This window comes from Chionomys nivalis, chromosome 2 (assembly GCF_950005125.1).
Source record: "Chionomys nivalis chromosome 2, mChiNiv1.1, whole genome shotgun sequence".
Taxonomy (NCBI): Eukaryota; Metazoa; Chordata; class Mammalia; order Rodentia; family Cricetidae; genus Chionomys; species Chionomys nivalis.
The window spans coordinates 108,789,696-108,810,198 of NC_080087.1; the positions used below are offsets into that span (position 1 = coordinate 108,789,696).

The following is a 20,503-nucleotide window of genomic DNA, read 5'->3' on the forward strand; positions in this document are numbered from 1 at the left end:
TTCATTAGGAAATTATTGTAATGAACTTGGTGTAATGAACACATGTGATTCCAGCAGGGGAGCCTAAGACAGAAGAACTGTGTAAGTTGAAGGGTAGCCTAAACTACATAGTGAGTTTCAGGCCAGCCTAAGATATGTGTCTCAGAAACCATGAGGAGGTGCAAGGGGAAAAGGGAGGAAAGGATACTGCTGGACTGTTCAGTACTCTTGAGATCCAGTCAGCCGGAGTTGTTAGAAAAAGAAATATTTTGATGGCAGAGGAGGTAAAGTGCTTGAGTACCTGGACCCATGTAAAAAAGCTAGGTATGATGACATGCTCTAGTAATTCCAGCACTGAGGAGGTGGAGATGGACATGTTACTGGGGCTACTGGCCAGCCAGCTTAGCCTACTTGGTGAGATCTAGGTCAGTGAGATACCCTGTCTCAAAAAAGAAAAGAAAGGACACCCAAGATTTTCATCTTCTCTGCACACATATGCAAACATGTGTGTTCACACACACCTGTACGTACAAATGCACACACATAACAGTAATTTATTAAGCATCTCCATTTTACCAGACTGTATGTCACATGCTAGCTGCAGAGGTTAGTCAACAATGGCTTTCTTGTGTAAATAACTGCACCATAACTGTAGGGATGGGAAAGGGTGTGTCCAGCACTGTTGAAGTAACGACGACAGAGAAATGAATGCTGTCCCAGAAAGGAGTGAGGAGCATCTTAGCTGCTCTGTGGCCTGCCCTTGTCCCCTGAGTTTCCAGCAGCTCATCACCACCATTTGACAATTCATAAAAGTCTACCTTCAAGTCAGAAAAGATGAGTAAGAGAAATTTTCGGCATAAAATCCAAAGTCATTCTTTCAGTACTTAAGAAGCAGTGTGAAAAAAACTATTTCAGTTGGGAAAATGCTGGTTGTGCTACAAGAACAGGCTTTTGCTGTGGTAGGGTGTTTTTTGTAATTTGGCAAACAAACTTCGCTAGTGCTTGTGTTGGTGTTGCAGGTTGATGGAGTCCAGATTCAGACCGGTTCCGATTGTGAGCCTCTGCTGCTACACATTCTTCATCTAGAAATGAGTGGTGAAGGCTCAAAGTGTGAGCGATTGGTGGAGTCGCCACATGTCTTTCCAGCTAATGCAGAAGTGGGCAGTGTGTTCACAGCCTTGGCCGTCCCAGTAGGCGTCATCCTCACAAACAGTGTGGAATCTGCAGATGGGGAGTGCTGGACTACTATTCCCAAGGAAGACATGAAGAAGACATTTAGAGAACAGGGTCTCAGAAATGGAAGCTTAATTTTGGTTCAGGATTCAGACACTGATGATAACAGGTAACTCACTGAAAAGAGAAAGGGGGAGTACTTACTTTCTTTTTTTTAACTTTCTTTTTATTTATTCTATGTGTCTTTTACATCATTTGTCTTGATCCCATTCATTTTCTCATCCCTTCGCATCTGCCCTTTGCCCCAAAATAAAAACAAAATTTAAGAGAAAAAAGGAAAAAGAATAAAAATCTCATCATAGAATCTGCAATGTGACACAGTGAGTCACATAGTAAACCTCTTTGTGCACACATCTTTGCAAGTGTTCAGTGCAGAGTCATTGTTCTGGTTCAAGGCCTCTGGTTTCTATTACACTATTGGTGCTGGGCCCTCACTGGGACTCCTCTTGGCTATCCTGTTGTTACCCTGTGTTGCAGAGATCCTGCAACTTTGGGTCTGGTGCTCAGGTTCCTTCTTGTGCTCCAGCAGATCATAGATGGGGTAGATGTTGGGGAGGACCTGAGCAGCTGCAGGGTTGGTCCACCCACCAGTGGGGAGAACTTTCAAAGTATCCTAGTTACAGCACTACCCAGCAGAACTCAGGAGCTCTATTTTAGTGTTAATCGTGAAATGGTCCTTTATTTCTAGCCATTGTTTTAAATACTGTATTTTGTTTATTCTTTTTAAAGAATAATTTGTGAGTGTGCACATGCCATGCATGCATACATAGTCATCTACCTGTAGAAGTCAAAGGATATCTCTGGTGTTGGTCTCTCCTTCCACCTTTTATGTAGGTTGTAGGGGTTAAAGGCTGTTTTTCAGGATTGTGTCACAAAACACCTTTATCCATTCCTGCTGCACCATCTCCTGTTGCTTTGAGATAAGATCTCATGCACTATTTAGCTGAGGCTAGCCTTTAACTCCTGATCTACATGTCTCTACATCCCAAGTGCTGGCTGTACCAGTTCTAGCTCCTAAAAACTATATTGAGGAATACTTGGGTTGTATAACATATATATCTGTTATAGAGATGTCCCTGAGTAGTAGATATGGTCTCAATTACTTGTCTATAACACAAAAATCCTATCGAATGAGTTCTGATTGCATTATAAAACTAAAAGTCCGCCGGGCGGTGGTGGCGCACGCTTTTAATCCCAGCACTCGGGAGGCAGAGACAGGCGGATCTCTGTGAGTTCGAGACCAGCCTGGTCTACAAGAGCTAGTTCCAAGACAGGCTCCAAAACCACAGAGAAACCCTGTCTCAAAAAAAACCAAAAAAAAAAAAAAACTAAAAGTCCATTCTCATAAGGAAAAAAATCATAGGACAATGCAGGCTTTCCTTGTGGTCTTTTCCATAACTTTTGGGAGCCATCTAGCCTTCCCAAAGGGACAAGTTGCCCTGAAAAATGCCCCTGGATTCTGAATTTGAAGCCCTGAAACACTTCACCTCCTTGTTCCCATGTTCATGTCAGTGCATTTCTGTGGTTAGTGTGAGGTGCTGAGAAGCAGAGCCTTGTGACTTTTGTGGTCCATTTATCTCTGTTACCTTTCAGTAGAGGCATCCCTTTTCTCTGCCTCATTTATAGGAGAGTGAATCATGTGCTCTTTATAAAAGCCAGTCTTCATTTAGTCAGACTGGGGAGATGAAGTAAGAACATCAGTGATCCTGGACCACTGCTGACTGTGCATCTTTGGTCACTGTTAGTGTCTGGTGACTTCCTTTTCTTCTAATTGAAATCATTGTTGGGAGGATTTGTATCTTTTTAAGCATACTAATGATCATCTTTTTGATAGATGGCTTGTCCTGCTTTCCCCATACGTATTTGTAGACTCTATAAGCCTTGTTTGAAGGCTTCCTCCTTATGGATGTGGGCATCATCATTTGCCCAACTGTTCCTGAGTGAAGGGGTATGATCCACTGGTAAGGACGCAGTCGGCTGCCTAGATTGTTTCCCAGTTTGCCGTGTGACCAACAGTGTGAGCTTAGACAAGTTATCTCTCCTATCTGCTCAGTTTCTTCCATAAGATGAGGTGATAACTAGTACCCACTTAGAGAGGAAGGACTGAAGAGCTAAGTGGTCACACATAGCAAGTGCTAAGTGTGGTGACATCTTTGCCATCATTATCCTCTTCCAGTTGTCCACTACTGTAAGGTAGTCTTCAGAAAATATTCTAAAACTTAGTTTATCTTCTGAGGTGGGGTATCAGAATGCAATAACTGGAATAATGAGTAGAAATATGTTTGGGGCAATACGGTACCATGGTCAAGGCAACTTATAAAAGAAAATCCTTAATTTGAGGCTCATGGTTCCAAAGAGTTAGAATCCATGACCAGCATGGCAGACAGACAGGCATGGCCCTGGAGTAGCAGCTGAGAGCTTAACAATCTTCTCCACAAGGAGACAGAGACAGAGAGAGACAGAGAGAGAAACTGGGAACTGTGTGGGCTTTTACAATCTCAAACTTGTCCCCAGTAACACACCTCTAACAAGGCCACACTTCCTAATCCTTCCCGAATATTTCCACCTATAGGGACCATTCTCATTCAAACCACTACATTCCCTAAAAGCCCTTCTGGTAGCCCATGTTTTTCTTCTTCCCATAGGAAGGGTTTGTTAGGATAAGATACTTTACTGCCAGTTGCTAACATAAAAAAGAAAACTCACTGGGCAGTAGTGGTACACGCCTTTAATCCCAGCACTTGGGCAGCAGAGGCGGGCCGAGATCTCTGAGTTCGAAGCCAGCCTGGTCTACAGATTGAGTTCCAGGATAGCCAGGGCTACTCAGAGAAACCCTGTCTCAAAACAAAACAACTCTTCAATGAAATACAGACATATGATGTGTATGATTATATATATATATATATATATGTGTCACTTTTTTTGCACTGTAGGTCTACACATATATACAGCTGCTCTACTGTTAAATCCAGATCCCAATGTGTACTCTTTTAATAATCTTCTAAAACTACCTTAGTACTTCCTTGTAGACAGACAACAGTTAACCGTTCTTTTATACAAGTGCCCCTTGTATAAAGCCAGGTGTGGTAGTACATGTCTGTCATTCCAGCACTTGAGATTGTAGGCCAGTCTTGACTACATGGTGAGTAGAAGGCCAGCCTGGACTGCGTAAGACCTTATCTCAAAATAATAATAATAATAATTAGCCTTGAAAACAAGCACAGATCATTTAACTTGGGATTAGAGCCACGAGAACCAGGTTTGTAGATTACTGCCTGATATTACACTAAAATGGTAGCTGATACTATGGCAGCAAGTCAGTAGACTGTGGTCCCTTTTCTTTAGTCATTTTAAGAGAAACATGCTACTTTAGAAAAGTGATGCCCAGGGAAAGTGTTTTGTAAGGACTCACTCTTTCAATGTCCTTCTTCTTTTACTTACAGTTTGTTGCCCAGAGAAGGGAGATGGACCTCCAGTGTGGATGAGCTCAACTGGCTCCAAGTGAAAAATTTCTGCCAGTTAGAATCTGAAGAGGAGCAGGTTCAGATAGCCGTGACCACACACACAGTGAGTAGATGGCCGTTAGCCTGGCTGGCGGTGTCTGACAACAGTTTATGAAAGAGTCAGTCTTTCAGAACAGCTGTGTCAATAGACGTCTTTAAGTCTTACTGCCTTTATTACGGCGTATTTACTCATACCAGCCAGTGGCCTGTTTCAGAACAGTGTGTGCTCTTTTAAACTCCTAAGCCTAGAAGTCTACAGCTAGAATGTGGGGCTCACCTCGGTGGCTCTTGGAATCCTCTTGATTTGATAGACACAAAGAGCTGTTGTGAAAGACTTTCTTTGCATTGTTTAAAGCACATATGTGTATGTGTAAATGCATATTTGTTATTTTTGGTTTTTGTGTTGCCAAGTTTTCATTTTTATCCTAAGTTACTCTATATATACACATTGTCCTACTAAAACCAACTGCCCTTAGAAGGTATTCCTCCCGCTTCATTTGAAGACTATATTTCTAATTTTCTTAAAAATAATCTCAGGTTATTTATTTACTTATTTACTTATTTATTTATTTTTTTAACTTATTTTTTTATTTTGGTTTTTTGAGACAGGGTCTTTCTATGTAGTCCTGGCTGTCCTGGAACTTCCTATATAGACCAGGCTGGCCTCAGACTCACAGAGATCTACCTGTCTCTGTCTCATGAGTGTTGATATTAAGGGTATGTGCCACTATACCTGGGTAGGAAGCATCTTTTTATATTGTTATTAGAATATTAATGATTTTTTCTATAGCAAAGTAAAAGAAACTAAGTTATTTTCTTTTATATCATTTTATAATTTCTTTAAAGTTTTTTCCTTTACATGTTTATTTGTAGGTTCAGGCATGCATGTGGAGGTCAGAGAACAACCTGGAAGTTGGCTCTCTCTCTCTCTCTCTCTACTATACAGCTTCCAAGGATCAAACTCAGGTCATTAGGCTTGACAACAGATGCTATCCCCCTGGAGCCTTCTTGCCAATCCTTGGCGTTATAATTTCTAAAGGAGCATTATGCTTATTGATATTCTTAGAAGAACAATGTAGGATCAGTGTACACTAGTATCTGATCCTAAGTGGAAAGTCTTGGTGATATCCTTTGTCACTTGAGTCTCTGCTGCTTGACACCATGTGGGTTCTGGTGGAGGGTCAGGTACATGTTTTCTGACATCACTTTTACCTCTTAGTTTTACCAGTATTCGATGCCCTAGGGGATATTGGCCTAAAGTGGGCTAAAAAGAAAAAAAGAATCTAAAAGTAATTTAAGTACAAGCCATAGTCATCTTGGATTGCTGTTAATACATTTTTATACTGTGTTCTGGGGGCCCAGATCCATGGTCCCCATTGTGAGGAATGGGCCTGTCCACTATTTTTATTCCTTGGCTTTTACAGGTAAGTAGTTGTCTGTTTATTGCTTTCCGGTGAGACCTGTTTCTTTCATTTCCCATGGTATCCTTTTGTTAACATCAGTTTGATGAAAACCTAACAGTTAGGATCTGTTCTGAGCTTTTGCTTTCAATCTTACAGAACAGTGTCAGGGTTGGCTTAAAAAGGTAGACAAAACAAATGTCAGATAATATTGCAAATGATCTCTGTGTATACACACTGATAATCTTCATTTTCATCATTTTCATCTCCATCCATTCAACCTATGCACAGTCATTAATTTATTTCTCTGTTTTAGGTGGTGTTTGATATTCGAATTAAGGCCATTAAGGAATTAAAATTAATGAAGGAACTAGGTAATCATTTCTGTTTGCTTTTTGGTTTTTAGCTTAATTTAATTTTTTATTGAAAAATACTGAAGAGAACAAAAAAATAATGAAATCTCTTATACCTACCACCCAAAATGGACAAATGTTAATATTTTTTCATGTGTTTGTTTTTAATTGAAACATAAAAAATGTTCTGTGTCCTTCTCCCTTCCTCCCCCTTCCTTATACCTTTCTCCCATCTGACTCAAATGTATTCATAATGTTCTGTATATTATACACTTAGGTCTACTTGTATGTTTATATAAATTTTATAGTGGAAAGTCTACAAATTCATTAAGAGTTCGATTTTAATGGCTTCATTGAAATATAATTTAGATACCATAAAATCCATTCATCTTGAGTATGTAATTCAGTGACAGTCAGAAGTATATGAATGTAGAAGATCACAGTGCAGTTTTGGAACATCACTCCAGAAACATCCACAGGCTTTTTGTGTCTGTCAGTTCACTTTGTGGACATCTCATATAAATGGAGCCACATGGTTCATAGACTTTTGTGTCTTCTTGTTTAGCACACTAGTCTTTGAAGTCTGTCCATTATTTAGAATATTCCAACAGTTTATCCCCTGTTGTACTGACTGCCACTCTTCTGTTGTAAGGATGGTCACATTTCATTAGCCTTTTGGAGTAATGCTGTTGTACACACTTGGACACTCATCTTCGTGAAGACATTTGCTTTCAAGATTCCTGGCTAGATTTACAACATTATAATACTGAGAGTCGTGTGGCAAATTTATGTTTAGTTTTATTAGAAACTGCCATACAGTCTCTGAAACATTTACCATTAGTAAATTAGTATTACTAATTTTCAAAGCATTAGTGTGTCAGGGTTACAGTTTCTCAAAGTCTTTGCTAATGTTTGTGATTGTCCCTTTTCATTATCAATTTACTAAGTATAAATGGGTATCTCATTAAATGCAAGAATTCAAAATTAATATGCAGGCATCCATTGAACTTTTATTTGTCAACAGCAGAAACAAAATGGATATCACAATCAAGAAAACTTTATTTGTTTATTTTTAATTGATTTTTATTGAGCTCTACGTTTTTCTCTGCTTCTCCCCTCCCTTTCAACTTTCTTCCAAGGTCCCTATGCTCCCAATTTACTCAGGAGATCTTGTCTTTTTTTTCTTCCCATGTAGATTAGATCTATGTATGTCTCTTTTAGAGTCCTCATTGTTGTCTAGGTTCTGTGGGATTGTCATTTATAGGCTGATTTTCTTTGCTCTATGTTTAAAAAGCACTTATGAGTGAGTACATGTGATAATTGTCTTTCTGGGTCTGGGTTCCTCACTCAAAATGATGGAAAACTGTATTTATTTATTTGGTTTTTGTTTTGTTTTGTTTTGAATAAGGTCTCCCTATATAACTCAGGATGGCCTGGAACTCAAAATCTCCTGTGTAGCCAGCCCCCTAAGTGTTAGAATTACAAGTGTTTGCCCTGATGTGCTTACCAAAAAACAATAATAATAGCATAAAATATCAAAAATACATTTGGAAAAATATATGCAGAATCTATATTGTGGGAACTAGAAAACATGTGGAAAGAAACTAAAGAACAACACATAAGTAAATGGAACAGTGTGCCATGCTCACAAATCAAAAGACACCATATTGTTAGGAGCTTATCTCCCTAGAGTCGGTGTATTCCCACTCAGTATCATTAGCAGTTTTAGTTTTTAGACGGTATTTTCATGGAAATATAAAGAATTGAAAGTAACCAGGTGTGTTGGCATTCAAAAAGAGTTCCACAATAGCCCAAAAATGGAGTATAACAAAGGTTTATTTATCTGGGGATAAACTCATAGAAAGAGTAGCCATCCGCAGTCCTCTGCATGTGCTGGGAACTGGAACCAAATCCAGCAGCCAAGAGACCCACACATGCTTTTCGTCTGTATTTATAGTTCATGAGACCACGCCCAAAGTGGGCAGATATCTTAAAGGCTATTGGCTGAAGGAGTTTCTACAGCACAGGCGTGATTAGTCTCAGCACTTAGAAGGCAGAGGCTGATGGATCTCTGTGAGTGCATGGTCAACCTGGTCTAAATATAAAAAGTTCTAAACCAGTCAGGACTTCATGGTGAGACATTGTCTCAAAAAATGCAACAACAACAAAACCCTAAAGTAGCCATAACAGCTTTGAGGAAGTGCTACAGTGTACGGCCTCAAGACTTACTCTCCATCATGTCTGTTGGTATCGATGTGTGTAACCCACTTTTATGTACAATGGACAAAGAATAGTTTTTGCACCTTTAAGGCTGAGTTTCGAGAAGAAACCAGTGTACTATACACAAATTATGAATCATTTAGCTTCTATATGAGCATAAAGAATTTCTTTTTTACCCTCCATTTTATAAAATATTAACCTGAAATCAATATAAAACCAATGATAAAACTAAAAAGAATAAAATTTCTTGGAGAGAACATGCAAGAAAATCTTGGTGACTTTACTATATGGAAAGGATTTTTTTTTAAACACAAACCATAAGGAAAAAAAATACAGAAAAAAAATGTAAATTATCCAAAATAGCCATGACAAGTTCTCTTCAAAGGACATTTGAAAAAGCAAGCTATGAACTAGGAGAAAAACTTATAAAACATGTGTTTAGACTTGATACAGAGTTTACAGAAAGTACATGTAACCCAATCAGAAGACATCCCAGCCCAGTTTGGAGAGACCTGCCTGTGAGGGAAGGATATTGTCAGTAGCCACTAGAGGGAAGTCATGGCACCTATACATAGGTAAACATCCAATCCCAGTGAAACCAATGGTAGAGTTCCTGTGTGCAGGGAATATAAAGTGCTATATTCTCTTCGGAAAACTTAAGATTTGTTTTTTGGTTGGTTGGTTTTGTTTGCTTGTTTTGTTTTTTTTTATAAATGCAAACATTTACTTACCAATTCTATTTCTAGATATTCCCTGGAGAAAAGGTAAAACATACAGCCTTATAAAAACATAAATGAGAGTGGTGGTGGCACACACCTTTAATCTCAGAACTCTGGAGGCAGAGGCAGGAGCAGGGACAGGGAGATCTCTAAGTTTGAGGCTAGCCTAGTCTACAGAGTAAGTTCCAGAACAGCCAGGGGCTGCACAGAGAAACTCTAACTAAAAAGAAAAAAAAAAAAAAAGGCAATATCATAACCCCAAACTAGAAACAGCCCACATCTGTGAGTAAGCAAACTACTGCAGCTAGTCAGGGACACTGTTGTCTGCAGAACACCACTCACCGTACACAGCCTGAAAGGAAATCTACACAAGCAAGTATGAACTATGTTTCTACACAGGCGGTGTTTTAGAAACCCAGAGTTTAAGCTACAGTCACAGAAAGCAGATGTGGGGGCTGACTGCAGAGTAGCGTGGGGGAATTTGAGGATAATACAGCTGGTGTGAGTACGTATATGTTTATCAAGCTTTTTGGGTTGTGCTCCTAGACTAGATATATATTAGTGTAAGTAAAATTACATCATAAGATTTATCAAAGGCATATGGTTTATTAAAGAATATACCTCATCTTGACACATTTTCTCCCTCCACTTCATGTCTCCTGCAGCGAGGGATCCTCTCCACTTTATGAACTAGACCCTGCTCCTCTGCTTTTCCCTACCCTAAAGCTATCTCTGTGGCACCTACAGTCGGGGCCTGCCTACCTGTGACCCCATTTGTCACCACTCTGTTTATTCACAGCAAACTGTGCAGGCTGCTTTGTGAGTCCCTTGCACAGGCTCTTGTCTACCTGGAGACTCCATGCTTTGATCTCTGAACTTTCTTGCCTTTTCACTCTTACCTTCTAGCTTGAGCTGTTCATTTGTTTTTAGCTTAAACATTTTCTTCTCTTTCTGTTCTTGCAGCCTCAGTCTTTTGCTTCACCCATAGCACCCTGTACTCCGCAGACTGCCTTTTATTTGTGCCATTACCATTCACCTCTTCCATTAGATGAGGCTCTGTGAGGGCAGAGTCCATGGTGTCGGGCTTATCTCTGTATCATAGCTTCTAGCCTAGTGCCCTGGCACAAAATACATAGAAAATACTTGAGTGAAAATGAAAGCTGGTTTTCTTTGTTTGTAACTGAGATGAGGGCTTGTCTTGCTATGTTGCCCTGCTTCAACCTTGTATTTCTAGGCTTAAGCAACCCTCCTGCAGTAGGCCAAGTTGCTGGCCTGCAGTATCATACCCAGCTGGGACTGAAACAAATGATTTTGGAAACATAATATTTAAAACCTACTTTTTAAATTAGAAAAGTACTTTTATCTACCTCTTTATCAAGAAATTTGTACTTAAAATGTATTCCAGCTTCATAACAGCATAGTATACAGGATAGAAATCGGGAGTCTCAGGAAGAAAATGTGTTTTCACTCTAAGAAAGTTAGACCATTTTAAGCCTGTGCCATTCTTGCCCATTTAGAAGTCTTGGCAGGCCTTCCTTCTAAGTTCACTCCTTGTTTTGTAGGAATTCATTTTAGACCGAAAAGCTTAGTCTTTCCTCAGGATCAGGAGTCTGCATCCTCAGCAATGCATGCTAGCCTCGTGCATTTGCTAAGGATATTTGAAATGCAGGTGCTCTGCTTTGCACACTTGCAGTTTGCTTTAATGTCAGTTAAATCGTTCAGATTTCAGTGTCTTTGGCTAAAGCATAACCAGATACTACTCTGCGTGTGCAAATGAGACCATTCACACCCCTCCTTTCAAGTCCAGGGGCGATTGCCTAGTGCATGTCTCATTCGTTTCTGCACACACACAGTGTGTAGTTCCGTTACCTCTTCTCCCAGCTATTAGCTTATTTGACATCATATAAGAATTGATCATGAAAGAAAGCATCCCAAGAAACTGAAGTCACCATACAGAAGCAGCTGCTGTCCACAGGAATGGTGACATAGCTGTCACTAAAGGCTCCAGACATGCAGCAATGGAACTTGCTGAAAGTAAACTTAGTGACCTATGTGAGCATGGTAGTTGTGACAAAAAGTACAAAAATATCCCAGAGGAAATGATGTTGGAGAAAGACTTCACATTGAAAGAGCTCTCAGAGCTATTTCCTGACATTAAACATAGAAATAATCCTAGGAGCTGAGCTCAACTCTGAAGTCCGAGCATTTGCCAAGGAGCAGGAAAACTGCTCCTGCCCTACCACCAGCTGCCCCGGAGGGGACAGCAGCTCTTGTCCACACTCTGGGTTTTCCGGGGTTTGTTTTGGAGACAAGGTCTTGCTCTGTAGCCCTGGCGGGCTTGGAATTCACTATGTAGACCAGGCTGGCTTCAGGTTTTCAGAAGTTGTCCCTCCTGCCTCCTTCTCCCAAATTCTTATAGTAGGGTGTGTACCACCACAGCCTGCTTTAGATCAGTGCATTCTTAAATGCTTAGCCGTTTCTAGTGTTATAAATGTATATGTAGTCGTTTCACTTTTTTTCTTTTCCTAACATATATATAACCTTAGAATTTTTAATGTTGGGGGAAAACATGCTAAAGTCATTGGCTAGTTGTAATTTTCTCACTGAACCATTTATTTAGCTATTTATATAGTCCTGTATGACTGCGAAGGCTAACCACATATGAGGCTTTTTTTTTTTTTTTCCCGGTTGGAGGATCTGTTTTGTTTTGTTTTGAGACAGCATCTCATTGTGTAACCAAAGCTGGCCTTAAGTCCATGACCCTTCTTCCTTGACCTCCTGAGTAAACACTGAGATTACAGACATGTTATAAAGCCACTATATTCATATTCATCCAAAGTTTTGCTTTTTGACGACTGGGGGTTAGCCTACCGTACTTCTTGTAATTAATGTAGTAAAACATTGCTTTAGAGCTCTTTGTTTAGTAGTTAACCACCTTTTTTTTCATTCACAGCTGAGAACAGCTGTTTGAGGCCCATTGATAGAAACGGGAAGCTTCTTTGTCCAGGTAAATCTTAGCAGCTTTCAAAGACTAGCAAGTTGTCATGCAGAACATGTGTGACAGTAAATAATGGTGTCGATATCTCACATTCCTAAGTTATCTTTGGGAAACCGACTTATGGACATATTCTCATCCAGATATCATATTCATTACAGAAAGCCTTACACCGTTTCTGTTTTCCTAAGTAAAAACTCCTTCAAATGTCCCAGTCCTTGGTGTAGTCACAGTACAATCTAAGGATCTTCATTACTTGACATCTTAATCTTTGCTCATTTATTCCATTGTGATACCAGTTTTGACTAGAGTCTTTGCTTCTCACTTTTCTGACCCATCTTGTCGTCAGACCTGATTCAATCTTAGACATATCTAATGATTGATGGTGCTCAATTGTCACAACTTTAAATGTGGATGAAGCCAGTCCATTGTGCAGATTTTTTAATGCCTATAAACAAGTCTTTGGCCAAGTTATATTAAGTATGAATCATGTTTCTTAATATTGTGGTCCAAGATAATAAGAGTGCTGTAGGAATGTGGAAATTAGACATAACCACTGTGCATGTGATACTTTCACATGAAGCACAACTCACCTTTTCTCCCAATATTCTATTCTTTAGATTGTGTATAAAAATCTAATAATGGTGTGGGGGTGCTGGATGGAACTAAGGGCCTTCCCCAGGATACGTACAGACTCTTCTACAGAGCTACAGCCCAGCCTTGATCCTTTTGGCAGCCTTGACCCTCTTGGCTTTTTAAAGAAAATAATATCATTTTGCTAAGAGAGATAGGAATTCAAAATAGTCACTTGGTTATCAATTTTCCTCATAGTACCAGATGCTTGTACTTTGGAGGAAGCAGAGGTGAAAATGGGGAGTTCCTTGGGACTGTGTCTGGGAAAAGCACCAACTTCCTCTCAGGTACAGTAAATAAAGCTCAGCAGAAGAGAGTCTACCCTTGCTCAAAAGTCTGTATTTTGTTACTGATACATTTAATGCTCCAGGAATGCTGTTTTTCTGTAAAAAAGTTACTTTAAATTTCCTTAAATTTTTATATTATTAACTACATATATAATTTCCTTTTGAAACAAAAAAAATACTATTATTCCAAAGCATATTTCTGAGGTTCCTTTATAGTTGAGGGGGACTGTGTAAGGTTGAGTGGCCACCAGTTTGAACAAGTATATGTTATAAGTACTGGGCTTAAGGGCGTTTTGCAGGAATGTGATAGTTGTGTACCAGCTTCCCTCACCCTCATCCTCTTCAACATCCCACAAAGTGGACCCCTTGCCAGAAACTGCCTAGATAAGGAGTTATTATTACCATTGCTCCATTATTACCTGAATCAAGGCAGTGAACTTTGATCTCGTTCCCTGTGACTCCTGGATCCATCTTATTACTTTCCCAACCACTGTTCTTCAGTCTACATTCCTTGGAATGCTAGCAAGGAGCAGACATGACAAGTGACAAGTGAGGTAGATTAAAATGGTGGGGACATTTGTTAGGAGTCCACTACTCATGAGTAACATTTATTTTTGCTTTCAGAGCCTGCATGTTTTTACAACAGGTTAAACCCAGGACCTTAAGAATGCTACGCAAGCACTGTTCTCCCACCACTGAGATTTTTATTAATGCTCTGTGGACATTTGGCTTTGCTTTTTTGGAAATAAATAATAGACTTGTAGAATATTTCTCTTCATGGGAAATTATTTTCTCACTTCTGTCTTGTCATAGCTGTTCCTGTTTTTTGCTCTGGGGACTGACGTTCATCCCGGGGCAGAGATGGAAGTCATAGTAGAAGAAACGCTCTCAGTGAAAGATGTAAGTAATTACTGTGGGCTTGGAGGTCATGGTATCCTGTGCCAGGTCTGGAAGTCATAAGCTGAGGGCTTACACAATATACTTCCAGGAGTTGTTTGTACTCGTTAGAGGCAATTCAGAAGACTGGTGAACCAACTGGGACTTTTAAATAAGATTGTTACAGTTACTTTTTACTTTTCTGATTATCGATAATGCTATAGAAATTTGAGCTATGCAGACAGGGTGGCACACACCTACAATCCCAGCACTTAGAAGGTGGAAGAAGCATCTTCATCTACATAGGAGTTCAAGCCTGCGTGACAGAAAACCCTGTTTCAAAACAGCAAGAAATGGATTTAAAAGAAAAATACTAAAGCCCTTTATTGTTTCCTATCCCACTACTATTAACATTTTGATACATTTTATACTTAAAATACATTTAAAAAAATCACACAGCAGGGTTGAGTGTTTTTGTATGTTTATGTGTGTTGAGAAAACAAATGAATAATTGTATTGGTTTCATTAAGAATAGGGATTTTCAGTAAGCCTACACTCCTATGTTTGAATTAGAAGAGTCTGAGCGGACTGCATCTATTTTCTGTTAAAATTTATATATTTCTTGTTTCATTCCCTGTCATAGTTTACAATCCCTGAGCATCTTGGCCACAGCAAGAAGCCCCAGCATCCAGGGGATAGCTGCTAGACTTAGCTACTTGGTTCTAGAAGGAGGAACCAGAACATTCTGGAGTAAGGGCTGGTTCTCGTGTAGGTCAGGAAAGTCTATGACAAGCTGCAACATGTCTTCACAAAAGACAGTGGAGCTGCTATAGAGACTGAGGTTCGCTTGTCAGAGTGGGACAGTTGAACTTCAGGGAGAATAACTAAAGTTCTATGGAAGGAAACTTACAAAAATTCAGAAAGGTGTTTGAAGAGAAAAAAAATTAAACAAGGCGTACTCTAATCCAGACACTCAGGAGGCTGAAGCAGAAGTATTGCGAGTCTGAGGCAGCCTGAGCTACATAGTGAGGGCCAGGCTAGGCAGGGTTACATTGTAAGAACCTACTACCTATATAGATACATGGAGTCCACATGCTCACATAATGCAGACTCTACAAGAAAATAACTGGTTGTCTGGCCTGTAGTAGAATGCTAGGGACCAAAAAAATCTGACATGTGTTCCGCTTTCCTTCTTAAACTGGAACTTGAGTCGCTGACAATGAGAAGCTGCATTTCGCTTCTCTTTCTCTTAGGTAATGGCACCCAAACTTTTATCTTTTGAATAAATTTGGTTTAGGAGTGTTTTTCCTTAGGAAGTTGGGTGTTATTAATTATGTTTTTGTTTTCTTTAATCTTCAGCAAGTGTCTGGTGTTTTACATTGTACTGTGAGTTCACGGCCTCTGTAGTTCTTTCCTCTGAGTTTGTGTGGAATTTCCTGGGTGTTAGTTCAGGCTGGTCTCTTTTTGTAGGATTCCTAAGTGGTTGTGTATCCAAAACTTGGTCATGTGTACCCTGTCTGTCCTTTTAAGAAGTCAGTGAATTCAATGTCTGGTTTGGTCTGCATTGCTGGTTACTTAACCCTTAGTAGCTAGAATTACAAGTGTGCATCACCTAATAGGCCTAGTATTGTGAACAGAACTCTAAAGTGCTGGTTGCAAGTGACAGAAACTATTTCCCCATCTGGATTGGCCTTAACTCCTAGAGGAGAACTAACTTGGAAATCACCGAAATTGTGTTTTTATCCAAGAACAACAAAGTATAGAATCAGACTTAAATAGTCCTGGGCTCAGAATCCAGGTTTCTCCTCATACTATGTAAATCAGAAACAGAAAACTAACATTGAAGGTAATTATTTCTTTTTTACAGTGTTTAAAGATAATGCTGGAGAAGTCAGGTCAGCAAGGTAAGTGATTTACCCTGATAATACTGTAAAAAAATATTTTACAGAGTGTGAGGAAAAAATAATAGCTTAAATTTTGTTAGTACATAACAAATTCTCCTGGTTCTTATTTGCATACTAAAAGTAGTGGCAGATTAGTGCTAAGTGAAGATGATTAACATTAGGTTCAGCAGAGCTGAAGGAGAGAGAAAGCTAAGGTTTCTACCCCCTGGACTGTCTAGGCAGGTCTTTTACTGATGTTTTTAAAAATCACAGTAATTCAAATTTTAATTGTGCCCTGTTTATTTCAATATTTTGTGTTACAAATTAGAAAATATAATACAAATGAAGAAAATAGTAAATAGAAGAAAATTGAAAGTATCAGTAAGCTTGACAGGTACCCTACTGCTCTTTAGAGTGCTCTCCTGGCTTCAGGCTTCTCTGTAGACAGAAGTCCTGGCTGTCTTGGGAGGGAAGTTAATCTACTCTCAATGCTAGGCATTCCTGCCCTGTATGGGCAGTACTTTGTTTATCCTCAGCAGCTGTGCTACAGCATAAGGATCTCCACCTAGTCTCCAGTTTGGCATGAGGAAGCTTCAAAGAGGCTTCAAAAAGCTAGAAGATATTCCCATACATTCATTGGGGAGCATTTCTCTCTTTTAAGAACCCAGCTTCTTGACATTGTGCAGTGCAGTGAAGAGATGGTGTTTGCTTGTAACTCATTAGTGAATTATTTTTCCCAAGACAGGGTTTTCCCATATAGCCCTGGTTGTCCTGGAACTCAGAACTCCACCTGCCTCTATCTCCCGAAAGCTGGAATTAGAGGCGTGCGCCACCATTGCCAAGCTCATTAATGTTTTTTCAAAAAAGATATTTAGATTAATTTTTAAAATTAGTTTAAGGGCCCAGGGTGCCTCCCCCCCCCCCATCTCTATATTCCCAGCATTTGAAGGCAGAAGCAGAAAGATCAAAATTTGTAAGCCCCTGGGCATGATGGCACACACCTTTAACCCCAGTACTGGGAAGCATAGGCAGGTGGATCTCTGTGAGTTCCAGGCCAGCTTGGTCTACAGAGTTAGTTCCAGGCCAGCCAAGGGTATGTAGAGAGTCCCTGTCTCAAAAAGCAAACACAACTTCTAGGCAACATAGCAAAACCTTGTCTCAAAGCAAGATGATGATGCATCTCAGTGGTAGAGTACTTCCCTAGCGTGTTCAAAGCCCTTGATTTGATCCCCTACCCTCCTGCCCCTCCCCACCCTAAAAAGAGGAAAGGAAGAAGGAAGTTAGTTGACAAACCTTAGCTGTGGTTAAACTAGTGCTAATAGCTAACCAGGTTCTTACAAAAAAAAAGGGGGGGTATGTGGAGAGTCAAACATGGGCTCTTATTTACCTTCAAGTAACTATTCCTTTGCCTGTTCAGTATATTTACTTATCAACATTACTATTATTTTATTTTTTAAAGATTTATTTATTTATTATGTATACAATATTCTGTCTGTGTGTATGCCCGCATGCCAGAAGAGGGCACCAGACCCCATTACAGATGGTTGTGAGCCACCATGTGGTTGTTCGGAATTGAACTCATGACCTCTGGAAAAGCAGCTAGTGCTCTTAATTGCTGAGCCATCTCTCCAGCCCCATTGCTATTCTTTTAATAACCAGGGTTTTTAACTTCCCCCATTCAATATTTTCCCCACAGAAAAGAAATAACCTTTTAAAAAGAAACCGTCATTTCACTAGTGTAACAACGCAGGTCAAAATGTATTTAACATTTGTAAATACTCACATCCACTTCTTGAACATGCCTTTCAGGAAGTACTGTTTTCATTAGATTAACTGCTAAGTAGATGGGGATAATTTCCTGTACACCTTAGAAAATTCCCATGTGCAACAGCAGAATCAGATTCAACTTCTTCAGGATTTCAGAAGAGATTCTATACTTAAGGGAGGCACTGATATGATCTAGCCTACACGTATGCATTAAGTTGCAAAGGTACAAAGTAAACACTGTAGCACAGCGGCAAGTACTCTATGCCAAGTGTTCTTTTTAGTTCACTTTGTGCCCAACTGTGCAGTGTGGGTGGACCCAGGAGCTTGCACTTGGCACTAAGTATTACTCCTGGGCTACAATCCCAGGAAGTATGTAGTTTTGACTTACAAGTTCTTGCTGGGAGAAAAGCAAACTGAAGTTAAAGAAACAACTTACTATTTTTCATATTGTGGAAGACATAATTTTCAATACCAATGATCCTGTTACTGGATGAGGCCACACTGCTGCGTGTTTCCTCTAGAAGGATATTCCTGCGCACCCTTCTTAAAGCTTCTCTAGAATTCTACTCTTGCTGCTAATTCCCTCCTAGGAGAGATGTGGCACTTGCGGAAAATGGATTGGTGCTATGAAGCTGGGGAGCCTTTATGTGAAGAGGTAAGATCCTTTCTCTACGTTTTAAAAAATACTTTTTTTATTTCTATATTGCCTATGTGATGGGGGCTGGGACATGCCGTATGTACTAGAGCAGGCTGTAGAAGCCAAAGGACAGCTTCTCTCCCTCCATATTCATGTGGGGTCTAAGTTTACCTGGCTTGAGCGGCAAGCTCCTTTACCACACGGAGCTGTCTCGCCAGCCCATCATTTTCTAATTTTGCTCTTAAAAACGGGTTAGGTTATCTCATATTTTCATACACATTCCCTCTTTTATTCTTTACAATATAAAAAAAGAGTCCATGAAAGTGTCTGTCTATGTTCACTTTTTCCAACTGGTTTTGTGATAAATGACAAGTCTGGGCTAAGCAGTAGCATTTCTGACATGAGTGATAAATCCCTCTGATGAACAGGAATGCCTAAAGAGTAGTTCACAGAAAGCAAAGAGCTTCAGAGAGCAAATGGCATGTGGATGTAGGAAAGCCTTTGAAGACACTCAGAAATTCCATCTCCCAAAATAATTTAATTTCATACTTTCTCTGTAAATGCTCCTACCAGCCAGTTACATGGTCCAGCAGCAGGAAGGATTATGTCTACGTATTTGGAATCCAATTAGTCCATTTCTTGGTCTTAAATGCATCAGACCTCCTCACCCGCATTCTTAGCAGGTGGCCAAATTAAGCTCTGTGACATCTTAGATAGCTGTGGTCAGTGCTATCCCTCTGCTAGCCTTCCTTCTGTCTTGTGGTTGGCACAATCCCTCTGCATGCCTTCCCACTGTCTAGGAATCAGCAGTAGTTTTACAGTAAAACATTTTTAAGCAAGTGTATTGGGGCTTCCACTGGGGCACCCTTTACCAGTTTGTAAAGTCCACTGAGCCTGCTCTTGAGTCTTGGAGGAGTTGGACGACAGAAGAAGCAGGCCTCAGAGAATCCTGAGGTTTAAAATTAGGTAGCCTCTTCACTTTACTATTGTTGTTTTTCCAGACAGTGTATTACTACCTACCCCAGTCTGGCCTCAAGCTTCCATCCTCCTGTCTCTGCCCCCCAAGTGCTGGGATTGCAGGCATTTACCATCATGCCTGGATATTTTCTTCATAATCAGTTCCCAAGTCTGTATCAAACAGTTTATCTCAAAGCAAATGCATTGCCTTCAAAGCAGCCCCCTTCCAAGCTGTACGATCTCTTCCCCGTCTTTGTCTTCATGACTGTCTCTTGTTTTCTCAGATTTAGTCCTGACCTTCAAAGCCTGCGGGCCTTTTTACTCTCTCCTTGCCCCCTTTCACCACCAGACTGCCACTTGAAGCTTTTCTTTCCTCTTAACTAAAGTACTTCAACAGTTTCCCTGGCCCAGCAGGTATTCCCTACTGCATCATACACAGTGAGCAAACCATCTTCGAGGCTCTGTTTCTGTCCCACACCTCAGGCAATGTCCACTCCTATACTTCACTCCCAGCTGCTTGTCACCTGGTGCTGTCCACTCCTTCCCATTTCTCAGCTCTTAACCCAAATAGGCCACTGTTGTCAGCCCTGACTTTGCCTTTGTTCTTTTTCATAAAAAACTTCTTCCTCTTATTTCCTCTAGTTTTCCAAATCCAACCCTTTCCCACAATCACTTATAGTTCACATTCCACAAATCATTCTCTTTCCTCAGATCTTTCATGGTCCTTCTGGTTCGTACCCACAGTTTATAGTCCGTTTTATCTCCTTTGTCCTCAGTGTCTGCTCCACTGTTTACCTCTGAGTAGGTGATAGACGCATGACACTTTAAAAGATCCAGTGGTCTCTTTGTCCCTTCAGAAGTCATAAGTGACAAAAAGAATTTCTGTGTCCCCAGGATGCAACACTGAAGGAGCTCATGATATGTTCTGGGGATACTTTACTTCTAACTGAAGGAAAACTTCCTCCTCTGGTAAGATATTGTTTCTAAATAGCATTTTGTAAGCAGTGGTTACTGTTTTCTGATTACTATAATGATGGGGAAATGAGGAAATATAGGCAGTC

The 20,503-nt window shown here is 40.1% G+C and overlaps 1 protein-coding gene across 3 annotated transcripts in view; it reads left to right on the forward strand.

Annotated features, from left to right (window-relative positions):
• The window catches only part of Usp40 (ubiquitin specific peptidase 40), a 78,895-nt gene that overhangs the window by 46,127 nt on the left and 12,265 nt on the right, over window positions 1–20,503 (forward strand). For all 3 annotated transcript variants that reach the window (XR_009056681.1, XM_057762105.1, XM_057762106.1), the window contains 9 exons: window positions 999–1,321; window positions 4,656–4,779; window positions 6,432–6,489; window positions 12,361–12,414; window positions 13,234–13,322; window positions 14,136–14,222; window positions 16,066–16,102; window positions 18,439–18,503; window positions 20,337–20,411. Coding sequence is in view for 2 of the 3 variants with exons in the window: in XM_057762105.1 (XP_057618088.1) it covers window positions 999–1,321; window positions 4,656–4,779; window positions 6,432–6,489; window positions 12,361–12,414; window positions 13,234–13,322; window positions 14,136–14,222; window positions 16,066–16,102; window positions 18,439–18,503; window positions 20,337–20,411 (912 nt within the window). In the remaining variant the exon portion in view is untranslated. The remainder of the gene's footprint in view (window positions 1–998; window positions 1,322–4,655; window positions 4,780–6,431; window positions 6,490–12,360; window positions 12,415–13,233; window positions 13,323–14,135; window positions 14,223–16,065; window positions 16,103–18,438; window positions 18,504–20,336; window positions 20,412–20,503) is intronic.